At 33.6% G+C, this 15,648-nt stretch overlaps 2 protein-coding genes across 4 annotated transcripts; one reads left to right on the plus strand and one right to left on the minus strand.

Moving 5' to 3' along the window:
• Positions 1-351: 351 nt before the first annotated feature.
• Positions 352-10,036, minus strand: LOC117781445. 3 transcript variants are annotated; one of them, XM_034618202.1, is made up of 2 exons: positions 9,841-10,036; positions 352-2,038 (listed from the first exon to the last, which is right to left on the minus strand). In XM_034618202.1, the coding sequence occupies exons 1-2, from the start codon at positions 9,938-9,940 to the stop codon at positions 669-671; spliced, it is 1,470 nt and encodes a 489-aa protein (XP_034474093.1). In that variant the 5' UTR covers positions 9,941-10,036; the 3' UTR covers positions 352-668. The 3 variants fall into 3 exon arrangements, with proteins under 3 accessions (XP_034474093.1, XP_034474095.1, XP_034474094.1); XM_034618204.1 differs by lacking the exon at positions 9,841-10,036 and adding an exon at positions 8,099-8,851; XM_034618203.1 differs by lacking the exon at positions 9,841-10,036 and adding an exon at positions 2,380-2,507.
• Positions 10,037-12,353: 2,317 nt separating this feature from the next.
• LOC117781947 lies at positions 12,354-15,215 on the plus strand. The gene is made up of 3 exons (XM_034618834.1): positions 12,354-12,851; positions 13,525-13,834; positions 13,888-15,215. The coding sequence occupies exons 1-3, from the start codon at positions 12,388-12,390 to the stop codon at positions 15,139-15,141; spliced, it is 2,028 nt and encodes a 675-aa protein (XP_034474725.1). The 5' UTR covers positions 12,354-12,387; the 3' UTR covers positions 15,142-15,215.
• Positions 15,216-15,648: the final 433 nt, after the last annotated feature.

Here is a 15,648-nt window from a genome sequence, read left to right on the forward strand (position 1 = left end):
CAATGTAGTAGTTGTTTTTCTTTACTTATTATACGAGTATCAAGTGGATACACTCACACATGATTTGGCTTATATTTACATTATTCTCATTGAATTGTTTGAAAACTAAAATACACAGTCACGTCGTATAATAAATAGATTGCGTGTAAATTAATTTAAAATAACTTAAATAAACATACGAATAATGCATGAGCAACAACAATTTCTGCGCATTATAATTTTCAGTCGAACCTTAAAAAAATGTCGAATGTTCGAGGAATTTTTTAAAAATTTGTGTAAAATATTTAATTAAAAGAAAAAAATTTATATATATATTATTTGTAAGAAATTTAATTTGATTTTCTTATATTATTGTTATTTGTAAATAGAATTTATATGTAAATACAAGTATATAGCTTATTGACTGCCTATAACCTAAATGCTTGAGTCCTGGGGTAAATGTTTTCTTAAAAGTTATATTTTATTTATGAGTCATTCTGTGATGTGTTCGGCTCAGACTGTGGTACATTTGACATATGATAGTTAAGATTGGATCGTATGATAATGGTAGGGTATAAGGAATTTATTTTGGACCTGCCATTGGGGGTTATTCATGCTCACGTTTATCACTCAGTTATCTCAAAAGACGAATATCACAAGATCAAAGAGTCAAATGGGTGACCAAAATTCTAAAGAAAAGAACAACACAATATGAGCACCAGCACCGTTATTGGAAATAGAGCATAGATTTCACTACGAGGATGGCAGGTCGATATGAGATTTGTGATATCATCCGCCTCATGCTCAATGCCATCACGTGTGGGCACCTCGACAACAACGATCTCATCCGAGAGGAAACCAATGTTGAAAGTGCAATCCGTGCTGTTCAGACAGCCTTGCGATTCACTCAGATTGGAGTATTGAAAGGTCGGCTTATATATATCAAATATAGCGTGTATGTCGTTGCGTACCAGATCGTTATCGCTATAGAAGATATAGTAGTAGTACCCATCCTCGGTGATATTCTGTAGAACCTTATCGTGCTTGCCATTCTCCAGAAATTGAGTATTCAGGCACGCCGGCTTCGGGGTAAACCCCTCGCCCAGGAGAATGGTATTGTTGAAACAAACATAGAGACCAGTCTCAAAGCTCGATATGGAATGGGATTCATCGGTTTCCGTAAAGTTAACCGCATTCCCACCGTGACTGTACCTGCGATCGTAAACATTCTCACGCTTCTTTCGCTCCTTTCGCTTGTAGAGTTGCTCGTAGAGTTGCCTCTTTTGATGCTCGTGTGCAGATACACTGTGTCGTCTTTGACGAAGGGAAGTCTCCGTCGTTCCATTCACACCCTTGTCTAATGATTCCCGTTCTTCCGTTGATTTGTGATGATGCGGGGATCCCTTTTTAAGTTTCTTCCTTAGAGGTTTTATGGGTGCAATGGTTGTTGGGGTCGCGTTTGTAGCCGCATGATCCTCACTGAGATCTTCACCGCCATGATTCTCATGCTCTAGTAAACCATCGACTGGCAGCTTCTCCTCCGTTATCTCGACCACATCCTCAAAGAATACCTTCACCTGATCATGACCCTGTGCATAATTTGCACCCAGCTTGTTCTTGTTGTGATCCGTCAGGCCGCAAAGCTTGAGCTCTCTGTTTCCCTTGACCACCAATATACGAGATCCATTGTACCGGGAACAGAACTTAAGGGACACCGTTGCACCCTTCAGCAAAAAGAAACCCCAATACTCCAGCGTATCGTCCGGCAGAGTCATCGATTTCTTCAGTCTAATATGCTTCCGACTCGTAGAAATCTCCGGCTTGTTCTGCAACTGAAACGCATTGAAATGGCTGCTCATTCGAAGAGTATGCTTTGAACAGAATATCGATGAGATTCCGTCCCGTATCTCAATGATATCCGACTCGGCAACCGGATAAATCACATCCGCAAAGATCGTCTTACGCAAATAGAGAGGCATTATTATCAAAATTGCCGGTAAAATCACAATCATAATGCAAAAGACGAGCACACGCTTTATGCCGTGCATTTTGCGGCTCTCTGAAATGAGAAGAATAATAGATAAAAGATAAGTTTTTGATAAGCACAGACAGTTCGTAGAACTTCAAGTTTATAAATTTATTCAGTTTGCAGTTAACAGCTAAAACAATTTAAAAAGACTTAAAGTAAATCAGGATAATATTGTTTATAATATATCATATTATTCTCTGTTAATTTAATTAAAAAAATTAAACTATTTAGTTTAAAGAGAAACTCTAAAAAGTTCGACAGAATTTAGAATATGATTGTATTAATGTTAACATTTTTAATAGAGCTTTAATCTAATAAATTTTGATTAGAGTTTACTGAGTCTAGTTATTTTCTGCCAAGCGATTTCCCACCTTCAAAATGATATTCCGTAATTTGTTGCATTTTAATTCGTTTTCTAATTGCACAAATCCTTTTAAAATTAAATTATCTTATAAACACCGCGTTGTGCGGTGTTGCTCTTAGCCAGGCTTTTTAAGTACTGTCTTGATAGTACGATTATCAAATTAAACTGCTGCCGTTGTCGGCAGTTTTCCATCATTTTTATCGCAAGAGAGTTTATAAGGTGTAAGGGGGCTCAGAGGCGTGAGTATTGCCCACAAATGTGTGATTGTATGGGTCTATCAACAATTCACAACAACAACATCAGCAAATACTGTTCAAATAAATACCCAAGCTATTTACGAAATTCATTCTGAACCACAAAACGAGTACTAAGTGACAAAATCTATTTAATTAGCGTCTACTGCTCATCGCAGAATTCGAGAATCTCTCAATGGCCCTCAGCTCAACTAATTGAGAAAATGGCTGATTAACTGTTAAAATTTTGTTATTGTATTCTAAAGATTCCAGCAAATCTAAAAAGCTGTAAATTAATAAAACTTTTTGAGCTAAACTATGTTACGATTTTATATTCCAAGTGAAACTGTATTTAAAGAATACGTATAGAATAAAAAATTTTAAGCTTAGGGTATTGCATTGTCGGATTTTTTAATTTTTACATTATTAAGTGCTGATACATTTCTAAGCTACGATTCTGTTTATAATTTGTAGTATACTTTTAGGTGCCAAGAGTATCTCAATTAGTTGTTAAAAATTTCAGTTATTTCTTCCACAATAATAGCAAATGTCAACTTTTACTTTAAAAACTCTACCAATTTTCCCTTTTTTTTTATTAATTTATATTTTTATTTAAAATTTTTAGATTAAACTGAATTTTGTTCGTCATTAAATTGGATATCAGAAATTTTGGGGCTAGAAATTGCTTTCGTCACTAGACTTTTACCTCGTGTAGAGGTTTTTTTTGTGGGATATCCGAAATTTTTGCAATTGCTTTTGCTTTTAACATTGTAACTTTATCATTAATGCAGGCAAATAGTAAAATATATAAATTTAGTTGTTGAACGTATTTCATATTTAAACAATTTTTGTTCTTTAATTATAAAGCAAAACTAGGGGGCTCCACCCGCTGCTCGCTTTGCTCGCGTTGCTACAGCCGAGCATACTCTACTGTCGGAGACCCCGTACTTACTATGAAAAAAAAAGTTTTTCATACTAATACTCGGATTTCGCCCGATCGGTCCTATGACAGCTATATGATATAGTGGTTCGATTAGAACCAACTTTGGTCAGGATATACAAGTCTAACTTAAATGTATATTCTATTAGTTTGGTTACGATATCTCGTAAAACAAAAAAGTTTTTCATACTAAGACTTAATATTGGACCGATCGGTCCTATGACAGCTATATGATATAGTGGTCCGATTTGAACCAACTTTGGTCCGGATATATAAAACCAAGTTAAATGCATATTGTATTAGTTTGGTTGAGATATCTCATAAAACCAAAAAGTTTTTCGTACTAAAACGTGATTTTCGACCGATAGAAAAATGTATTTATTCACTTAACAGATAATATCTTCCAAACCCCTCAACCAAAATTTATGTTTCATATACCAAAAAACGCGAAATTGTACGTATTACAGCATATTTAAATTTAACAGAAATCGTTAGAGCCGTTTTGTCAGAAATCGCCAAAATGTAAGCAAAAAACTTTATTTCACCTGTAAAATGTTACCTGAGTGCTTTAGAACTTGAACCTGTTTCTACGTCCGACTGCGTGCTGTGGAAAATATTTCATGAATAAAATTCCTTGCTCATTCGTCGCGTATTTTGATAAGCTTACAGCTCCGACCTCTGCACCGACGTCGGTTCCTAAGACCACAGTCAAGACCTCAGTCCTAAGTCAGCCTTGATGACGATGGTCCAATGCAGCGCCGGCTTTATCGACGTTGCGCTTGGAGGCTTTTTGGCATTTATCACCAGCACTTTACCCCTCACTTAACCCATTCCCAGCTGAGGTCCCAATTTCAATTTCAGCTCCAACCCAAGCTATAACTCCAGCTACAGCAGAGTGTTGTGCGTGTTTTCTTAATGGTTTTCTGCCTAATTTCTGGACGCTGTTGTGGGTCCCAAAGGGCTACAATTGATTTTGAATTATATGCCCACACTTGGCTGCCCATTCAGACTCTGAATTTTGACTGGAAAGTTATCAAGCCGCAGAATCTACACTCAATAGGGAATATGTAATAGTTTTTAGCATTTTCTGCATTTATTAAAATGCTCAATTCTCAATCAGTACAGATGTTTAATATGAAATGTTTGAATATTCGCCGAAAAATTAAGTATAAAAATTAATGGAACCACAATTTGATAAGAGCAACCAATAAAAATACTTATTCTCGATCAAATATACGGGTCAAACTTTTTTCCGATAAGTAAAACCAATGCTCGAAAGTAATTAATGAATAAATTATAAGGAAACGAAAGATATACAATGTTTTCTCAATATTAAGCTTTATCTAGCTTAAGATAATAAACATTTAAAGAATAATGTGCTTAACTGCCCCAGCAATTGAATATTTCAACCCAGTTATGTTTATTTTGTTCTAAGAAAATCAGTTTTCTATGAAAAATATTTGTTTATTTCCATTCAAGTTAAGCGCACTTTGAACTGTTATTTTTAGGAATATATGGTGTTTAAAAAATAAGTGAATATTTAATAATTGTTGTCAATGATCTCAATATGAATATTGAAAAAATACGATTCGATCGACTGTCATTTTATAACTTACTAAAGGGCTCCGCCTCCTGCTCGCTTCGTTCCTGTAGTTATTATATAGATTATGAATTAATAAATATTAAATAATTTGTAGAGCATTTCTATGACAGCTATTTGATATAGTGGTCTGATTTAAACCAACTTTTGTCAGGATATATAAAACCAAGTTAAATGCATTTTGTATCAGTTTAATTGAGATATCTCATAAAACCAAAAAGTTTTTCGTACTAAAACGTGATTCTCGACCGATAGAAAAATGTATTTATTCACTTTACAGATAATATCTTCCAAACCCCTCAACCAAAATTTATGTTTCATATACCAAAAAACGCGAAATTGTACGTATTACAACATATTAAAATTTAACAGAAATCGTTAGAGCCATTTTGTCAGAAATCGCCAAAACGTAAGCTAAAAAACTTTATTTCACCTGTAAAATGTTACCTGAGTGCTTTAGAAAAAAAGTTTAAAGGTAAGCATAAAATCACACCTTTCCAATGATATATAGAACATATCGGTAGCTTTTATGGTTTGGAAACTGTTGAGGTTTCAATTTTAGCGGGATTTAGCGTTTTCCCGCTAAACTAGCGGTTTTTTCAAAAAGTCGTAGAACAAACATTTCTAGATTTTCGAAAAGGAATAAATCCTAATGATGGGGATTAAGCACTTTAGCTTCTTTAGCGCTTTGATGCAAACAGACAAACAGACAAACAGACAAACAGACAAACAGACAAACAAACTGACTTTTCATTTCATTTTGAGAAGTCCACTAAAATTTTCAACTTTATTTATCTTTTGAACCAGTTATGGGATTTGGGTGATTGAGGTATCAATCGACGCGTATTTTTAAGTAGAATTTTACCAAAAGGCCCCAACAGCCCCATTAGCTGCAATCATCTAAATTTTTCCCCTCCCACTTACACCCCCGTATCTCATGACCCAGGTTGGTTAGAAAAAGTTTTAGTATGCCATTTTGTAAGTTAGGAGTAATCCTTTCGATCGGTATATAACTCGATCTGAACGGACAGTCGCAGCAAATTTTCCAACTTAGCTGTATACAGTTAGTCGCCTTTCGCACCCTTCGTGCTGCTTTCGTCACTAACGCGAACTGCCGTCCGCAGTGAAAGTACAAACGTCGATCCTAGTTACGGAGGCTTATCGATAATCACCGTTAGATGCTATTGCTGATTACGTCCATTTTCTTTTGACTATATACAAACATATAGTATACTCAATCAATCGAAGTCTATGAAAATGCCGGGCTAACATCAGTTTACGGCTTATCAATGTGCTACGACTTGTTTCTTATCAAATTCGAGTGCAATAAATACATTTAAATGCTTCAACGAGGTGGGAAGAATGATCGTTTAATTAAATAGAGCAACATATTTATGAGACGCGCCATTGTCACGTTTTTGTCGAATGAATAATTCGTTAAATAGCCTAGAGAGACAGTAAAATTGATAAACAAAAAACGTGTTGAGCTATTTTTAGTAATGTTTGTTAAAATTAATTCACACACACTGAATAAAGGGGACAGTAACAGTGAACTCTGATTAACATGTTCCTTTATACAACAGAAATCTATTCCACGAAATGACATAACCCTATCGATCAATGTTTGTAAAGATATCAATCTTTCCTCCAATTTAAAATGATACATTTTCCACATTTTCAGACAGTCCTTAAAATAGATTTTGTTAATTGCTTATAAATAGGCAACAATCAGAAATAATAAACAACTTGAATAGGTGACAGCTGTAGAGTTCGTCAAAAGAGATAAAGACTTCCAGAGTCTATAGACGAGTACTTGATAATGTTGGCCAGGGTTAATCAATAAATTACCTATTTGTCATTACTTTATAGATTTTGCAAAAGAGAGACAGAATTAATTCAACATTTAAACAATGTAAAACCACTTTATGCAGTTCCCACTGTTGTGCACACGTTTCCTAAGCTGTTTAGTATATCTATGTCAAATGACCTACTGCCCCATCATGTCTATGGATTCAGGTAATAGGTCACAGTTCATACTTTATACCAAATTTGTCATCTTTTGTCTTGGTTACGACAATACCAAAACAAATATTCGTACATATATATATATAGTTTTAAATTTTGTAGCACAATTACCGGTTATGGTTTTATGAGAATTTTGGCATTGAATTTATTCGCTATAGTTGAATATGGTGGCTTGAATGTACTGTAATCGTAAATACTATGCAAATATACTATGAAGACTAAACTGGTTATTCAATTAAGACTGTACACATGCAGTAAATGTATTCTTTTTGTTACAATTATTTTAGTACAACTTTAAGCACTTTAACTGTAACTTTAATCATTTTATACTTTTATTTATTTACTATTTTTTTCATTGATAGTAATTCCTGAGTCTACAATTCATAATGTAAACAGTACATGTAATTCTGGTTCCTTAAGGAAATGCTTTGTTACCAGGCAGTCAACAATTCTGTATTTTGTAGTTTTAATTTACTATATGTCCATGGGTTAAATTTCATCAAAAGCACACCTACTATTATTATCTTTATTATACCAAGTACGAGTACCATAGGAGTAATACAAATATTGGGACGATTGGATATATGGTGAAGAGTTTACTATCCATTACTTAGAAGCCATGTTAGCCAACATGGTAGTTGTCCTCAAGGGTAAATAAATCCACTCATACTAATACGTGTAGTCATATAAAATATCTACTTTCTCATCCTATCGAAGTCTTTGGTATTTTGCGTTTCAAGAGCTCGTTCATTGATGGCGCGTGATTATAATAAAAGGTACATGTACTTAAATATAAATTAGGGTTAAAGATAGCAAAAGTAGGAATGTAGATAGATGTATAATAGATACAGGTTTTATAGCTATATTATAAGATATTTTGTTCAGGTCTCTTTGTATATTTCTCATGTTTCTGTTGTTGTCAACTTACATGTTTATTTTGTGTTTTTGCTTTTTAGCTTATTTGTTCTAGCCACAGCAACAACAATGACGGTGCCAACGACTGCGTCAAAGTCAGCGTCAACGTCAGCGTCAACGTCGACGTCGACAGCGTTGTCGGCGACGTGACAAGTGCAAAATGCAGTATTCTTTGTGAAATTTCACATGCAGTTTATATTGTTTATTTTTCGACTGCCTTTGGCATTGTCTTTGTCTTTGCTCCTATTGATAAATCGTGTAGATAGGTATAAAAGAGAGTATAAAATATTCGGTTATCAACAAGTGCAGTTTGTCGTTTATTATCATTATCATTTGGTTGGTTATCAGTCAATGCATTGTTATTGTTATGCGTTTGCTTATAATATTTTGACACACATTTTTATCAACAAATTGCTCTCCATCTTCTCGACTCGCACTCCCTCCCTCTATTACGCTCTCTTTTCTAGCGCGCTCTCTCTGCCAGTTGCAGTCTCAATCATTCTCTTTTTGAGCAACATATTTTTGAGAAAGGTTTTTCATTATTTATTTTGCTTTGTGCATCGTTTTTAGTGCTGTTTTTTAAGTTTCTTAATCAAATGATGTTTGAAATATCGCAGTATTAGTTTTGTATTAAATGGTTAATTTAAATAACGAGAATTACGAAATTATTTGTCAACGTTCGCGACACGCAACACTCTATATAATCTATACACGCTCGCACCCAGCCGACTACTGACGATTGACTGACAGCAAAACTCTCGATTCACTTCTGTTGCAATGGAAATTTTCTGAAAAATAATGAGATTAACCTAGCGCCTTACGCCATTGTAGTCTCGCGTTCACTCTCTGTGTTTTCCTCTCTTTGTTTCATTAGTTCTCGCCATTTGGGAAAAATCAAAACAACTCTCTGAGAGAAATTCGGTTTGTTTTGATGTGAAGTTGGCTGCGGTGCCATTGTTTACTGTCATCAGGTTTGAAACTTGACTAAATATATCCGGATAAAGTATAAATGGATACAAAACTTTTAAGCAAATGAATAAATCAACTATGAAGAAATTAATTTTTTTTAAGTTTTTGTTATAACTCTATAAAATTGAAACTAAATGAAAAGTATTTTGAAATTTAAAGCGCAATATTCATCATATGTTTTATGTATTTTTAAACTTTAATGCGGATTGCTTAATATGACTAAAAAATTTTTTAATGACATTTTAATTTTATTTTGTATGTCTTTCTCTTGTTACATAACAATTAACGCTCTGATATTTGTGCTCTACTTTAACATTAGTAATTTTAATGTAGAAGTACTTTAATGATTTATTTAAGCTTCATAAATAATTTTACACAATATACACAATTCAATTTATAATAGGCACGGTACTTCTAAAACCACTATGATTTTGATATTTAATATTGATGTTTTAAACGAAGGAAAAATCGATTTACAAATTAATACAAAAAGTTGTCGAAATGATATCATTGAAAAATAACAAGCATCCATTTCCCATTAGCGAATTAAATTTTTTTAATATTTTGATTGATAAGAAATCTTACACTGATAAAAATGCATGGAAATGCGGTGCAGTCTGTCATACATTTTTATCATTATTAATATATTATATAACATATATAAAATATATTGCATATGGTAATTATTTAACATACGAATGCATTTAGTTATTCACAGAAATTAATAATGTTATTAATGACTTTCCTTAAAAGTAATAACTCTTTAAAGTTAAATTATTCTCTTACTATGTAAATCCGGCATAGAGTAATAGAAATCTGTGTGATAATAATGCAATTGACTAGCACTTATTGGCGAGTTGCGCTTCATTAAGGATGCCGCATCCATGTTGCTGAAGGATAAAAATCAACGACCCGACACACTCGACTAAACGCTTGAAACTAAAACTAAAATCTTCGGATGCGTATAATGAATTTCAACTCTACTCATAAGCTGTCTGATTACCGACTGTCGACAATGGCGATGACGTTCAAATCCAAGCCGACTGCGGTATTACTCTGGGTATCTGTCTGGTCTTTGTTATAGAGATAGAGAGAGATAGAGAGTAAGAGAGAAAAGAGTTTACTACAGACAATCCTAGTAGATTGATAAACGCTTGGACTAGCAGCAAACAGTTCCCATTTATTATTATAGTAAAATAGTAAACAATAGTATAAAATATACAGTATGCAAACACCACAACAACAGCAACTGCATATATATTGATAAGAGGTTAACAGTTCTCTGATTAACAAACTGTGACATGTTACATGCATGTGCCCATCAAACTGACATTTTACAGACATTGCAGTGTATTGGATTGTGTCCACTTGTGTTAATTGGTAATTCAATATCAATGACTGGCCAAGACAAAAATAAACTTAGCTTTTTGAGCCACAATTCTATACCACTGTAAACTATTTGAATCTAATCTTATAAGATTGCAATATGTCTCAAGAAATGTATCTTTAATTGATGTTTTACTCAATGTTTGGTTTTTAATAATACGAGTAATATCTATAGATATACATATTTAGTGTCTTGATTGCCAAACACTCGTTACTTTTAGTACATTAAACTTACGTCTTATCTTTGCTTGTGTGATATAAATCTACTATTAATATTGCTATATCTTTAGCCTATCTTACAGTTTTATGGTTTCTTATCTTACATTACTTGGCCTATACTATAATTTGATACTGTACATAACAATGCAAAGTGTAAAGAATGAATACATATAACACATAGTTTAGTTTTATAGTGCAAACAACTTGTTCACTTACTCGTGTGCAATGTTGTAAATATATGTAAATAAATATTATATAAATTGATATGTTTAGTTTGTTTACTCGAAGAAAGTAAACCAAGATACTTTACTTTACCAGAAATGTTTATAAAAACATTATGGGAATAATTTACACTACCTAAAAGTATGCTTCAATAATAGATTTTGGTTCAAAGACTTACAAAGCACATAACGGTAATGCTTATACCCGTTACTTAACAAATAATTAAAAGGGTATATTGTGTTCGTTGGAATGTATGTAACATGGAGAAGGAGGCATCTCCGACCCAATAAAGTATATATACATTCTTGATCAGCAGATCAAGTTTGATTCAAATTTCACTTTATAATTGGCTGTTACCCATACCTCGTTTGCCATAATCAGCTGTCTCATTTGATGGAAACAGTTTGCTGGTGAATTTTAAAACAACATCTAGTTCAATCATATCATTGATTTCTTTAACTGTCCATAATTTATAATTTTAAATATTGTTAAGCTTATTTCAAGCATTTTCTTACTTAAAGAAATGTTGATGATAATAGTGCATTGTGTTTGATTGTAACTATTTGATATTTATTTGGTCTTACCTAAACTTACTGTTGTTAAATTATTCGTGACATAATAACAAAGTGTGAACATTAAAATTTAAATCATGTCATGTCAACCATTACTCTAAAATGACTAAGCTCTCCTGAACTGATAAAAAGTTTACCAACCAAAATAAAAGGCAAGGCAAGTATATTGCGTTCATTATCTACATATATTACTAGGTTTAATTTCTACCTTTTGTATTCATCTTTATTAAATAACATTAGTTTATAATGTTATATTATGGCAGATAATAGATTGAATATCTGGCATTTATTGTAAGGCATTAAGCAGCCAATTTCACAAAGTCTTCTTTACACATATGTAAAAATATTCACTCTTGTTATAAATCGTATTTAAGGAATGCGTTGTTCTAAAACATCAAAAACAACACGTATTTGGATAAGTTAAAAACAATATACACATAAAAATTTTTTAATTCATTTTAATTAGGTTTATTTACACTTTACTTGTTTTCTTAAACAATCTATTAACTGTCTTTATGTTTTTTTAAAAGTTAAAATTTGAGTAATAAATATATCTGAATCGTTATCGCTAAACATACCTATGCAATTTTTCACGCTCGACGCTCCCATTTATTTATATGAAAAAAATATATTTAATAAAAACCAAATAATGGCAATAATATATAGACTTTGAGTCAGATAACAATTGATTTATATTTGTTGTAAATAATAACTTAAGAAGTGTTAGCCAATGCTTGTTTTCTTGTCAGCTTGTTGTCGAACTAGAAACACGTCCGCCTCTTGTAAGGGAAATGTAAAAGACGCACGAGAAATTGGTATGAATGTTGATAAGAGTGAAACGAATACTCGAACAAAAATGTTTGAATAGATGGCAGGTTTGGTCTTTAGTAATTAGTTTGTTTTGGTTCGCGTTGCGTAGCACATCATCACCATAATGGGTTTTCGAGCTGTCAACGGGCAGTTTTCAATTAAATGGTTCATATTCTGTGTGATTTTTGTGATCTTTTTGGTTTTGTATACACCAATTTGGAGTGACGATAATAATCCAAGAATGCGTAGTCAAACTTATCCTGGATTCGCAAATCCCACGCCTGGGGAAAATTTAGCAAATGCCCCTAAGGTTAAGGATCACAAGTACTTTGTGCACACCTCAAAGTGTATGATACCCTATATAGACCCCTTCAGTGAAGGGGCCATGAAACAATACTCTCCGCGTACCTTTATACCCTGCTCAAATGACAGTGAATTGGTTTCGACCCTCTATGATGTCAATCTGAAGCGATACGTGTTGCATATCAACGAACCTGTGGCACACAAGCTTCTTAACTCCACGGATAAGCAATTCAATTGTTTCTACCGTGAGATCCTGCATGGTCAAGAAGCGGAAACATACGATACGTAAGACTATGGATCTTATATCTGCAAGTATTGTCAAAAGTTTAGCACAAATATATTGCATAAATCAAATACTTGTTATTGTTATTTAAAACTGATAAAAACAACAATAATTAAAGCAAGTTTTTTTAATTTATGTATAAAGTAATATACATACAGTTGTTAAGTTTTAAACAAAAATACTGTGTAACTTTGTTGCAATAAGGATAATAAGGATAAAAAGTTTCCTAGAATTAGCTTATTTAGTAAATTAATTAATAAAGAATTTAAAAAATTATCTCTCTTTTAGTTGAGTTTTGAAAAAAAAATAATGGCAAAATAGAACTTTATATAAATGTGGTGATTGCGAAAAATAATTAAAGCAGAGTCTACAGATTCATAAAATTTGGTATATTAATTATTGCAAATGACGATCATCATCTTCAGGTTAAAAAAAAAAAAAATTCAGAATAAATTCAAAAAGATAATGTTCAATTAAAAAATGTTTAGTATTAAGTATTACAATTATTTTGAGATTTGTGGCATTTTCTGGCATATTTAGCTCATTAATTATTATGATTTTATTAGGGAAACACACTTTTTGCAGTTTAAAAATAGTTCTAAGAATAGGCAGCCTTTTTCGAATAAATTTGAGATTTTTGTTATTGTTGTAAGCTAATACAATTTTTATTTTCAGGCTCGCTCCGAGTAAATACTTCTCTCAGGATTATGTGGTGCCATTGCACGTGGACGGAATGTTGTTGGATTGTGAAACAGCCGAGGTACCTCCAGTGAAGATACAAAAAGACGCCTATATGTTTATCCAATATCAGGAGAAACAACCTGCAGTCAAGCCAAGGAAAGAAAGAGCTCCACCGCCTCGAAAGCCCAGTGTCATTATGTATGGCATCGATACATTGTCAAGGATTAATCTGCGTCGTACGATGCCCGTTGTATACGAGTTCCTAAAGGGACCGGGCTGGTACGAAATGCAGGGATACAATAAGGTCGTATATCGAGAGTTTCATAAATCGGATCTTATAGTCTGACTATTTTTCAGGTGGGTGACAATTCGTTTCCGAATATTTTCGCAATTGTGAGTGGATATTCGCCGGAGAAGGCAAAGGAGCACGTCTGCGATACGGATAAAAAGGGTTGTCTCGACGAGATTCCAATGATATGGAAATATTTCAAAAACGCCAGCTATTTGACTGCTTACGCTGAAGATGAAAGTGGTTCAAATACGTTTTCCTACCTAAAGCCAGGTTTTACTAAGAAACCAACGGATTACTATTTTCGTCCATTCCTGAGAGCTCTGGAGAGCAAGATGGATAATTACAACTGTCCAGATTGTCGGATGACCTATTGTTATGGTCGTCGATTGGCCAACAGTTATATCTACGATTATTGTAGACAGTTCATGCAGCGTTATGTGGAAGAACGTCCCATTTTTGGTATGTTCTGGTCGAATCACTTCAGCCACGATGACTACTTCATGCCCTCGGCGATGCAGCATAAGATTCTCGGGGATCTGCTGGACTATGAGAAGGATGGATCTCTGGAGCATACCATAATGATATTCTTTGCCGATCATGGTGTACGTTATGGCAATATTCTAAGCTTGCCCGAGGGATATCTGGAGGAGCGACTACCGATGATGTTCATCTATCTGCCGCCCTGGTTCCGTAAGCAGTATCCAGAGTATACAGCAGCCCTGGATCTGAATCAACATCGACTCAGCTCCAATTTTGATCTACACAATACTCTGAAACACATTATTGAAATGGGTGGTACCCCGGATGGACCGAAGTTACCCATATCTTACGATTGTCCCACCTGTCAATCCCTATTCTATCCCATCGCCGAAAATCGCACCTGCCCCGAGGCAGGAATCGCGGATCATTGGTGCACGTGCGAGCCATATAAACCCATTAGGTCTCTTGATTGGAGTGAGAGGATAGCTCCACGTGTTATCGAGCAGATGAACGAGTATTTTGTGCTCAAAAATCTAAGTCATTTGTGCAGCAATCTCAGCTTAAACTATATTCACAACACGGAAATTAAAACCGGATTGGAAATCACTTGGGATGATGAATTGCCCGAACTGGAGACCGCTATCTATCGTACTAAGTTTAAGGTTAAACAGAATAGCGCCGATTTTCAGGCAACTGTTGTTTTCAACAATATCACAGAAGCCGTTAAGGTCAACGTGGAGAGCATAAGTCGGACAAACTCCTATGCCGAAGATTCCACATGTATCAATGATAAAATCGCCAAATTGTACTGCATATGTTTTAGTGATCTTAAGTCCTAGCAGATAATACTTCTCAATACTATACTATATATAATAGAATACTCGTAGCCTTAATACTATTATATATATAGACAATCTCCTCTCAATAATTAAAAACAAAAATTAAAAGTCTTTTATTTTCGAAATACTATATGTATGTGTGTGTGTAAATGTGATAGTACAATTTTTACTCAGACAATGATCGCTTATCTCGTCCAATAATTGATTTGCCTGCCACACTTATATCGATGCCTACAAAGAAGATTACAAAGAAGAGACAAAATCAGAAAAGCTGGAAAATAATACACAGAAATTACAAAATTTTGATATAGATGAACTATATTATTTGTCATTAGTCGCTTAACATGCTTACACAAAATCTTAAGTATTAAAATCACATATTTTGAGTGAATTTTCATATTTTGAGCTTATAAATAAAATAAAATTAAATGCATGTTAGTAAATTATATTTTTTTTTAAATATATATTTGGCCAACTATCCGTAGTTTTCACAGATGCAACATATAA

Source organism: Drosophila innubila (genome assembly GCF_004354385.1).
Source record: "Drosophila innubila isolate TH190305 chromosome 2L unlocalized genomic scaffold, UK_Dinn_1.0 4_B_2L, whole genome shotgun sequence".
NCBI classification, from domain to species: Eukaryota; Metazoa; Arthropoda; class Insecta; order Diptera; family Drosophilidae; genus Drosophila; species Drosophila innubila.

What these genes read in the sequence shown, in the direction of transcription:
- LOC117781445 (XM_034618202.1), bottom strand. Translation starts at nt 9,940, where the DNA reads ATGGATGCGGCATCCTTAATGAAGCGCAACTCGCCAATAAGTGCTAGT. An exon ending in CTCTATGCCGGATTTACATA is followed by an intron (nt 2,039 to 9,840) that starts GTAAGAGAATAA and finishes TTCTCATTTCAG; the next exon opens with AGAGCCGCAAAATGCACGGC.
- LOC117781947 (XM_034618834.1), top strand. Translation starts at nt 12,388, where the DNA reads ATGGGTTTTCGAGCTGTCAACGGGCAGTTTTCAATTAAATGGTTCATA. An exon ending in GAAGCGGAAACATACGATAC is followed by an intron (nt 12,852 to 13,524) that starts GTAAGACTATGG and finishes TTTTATTTTCAG; the next exon opens with GCTCGCTCCGAGTAAATACT. An exon ending in AAATGCAGGGATACAATAAG is followed by an intron (nt 13,835 to 13,887) that starts GTCGTATATCGA and finishes ACTATTTTTCAG; the next exon opens with GTGGGTGACAATTCGTTTCC.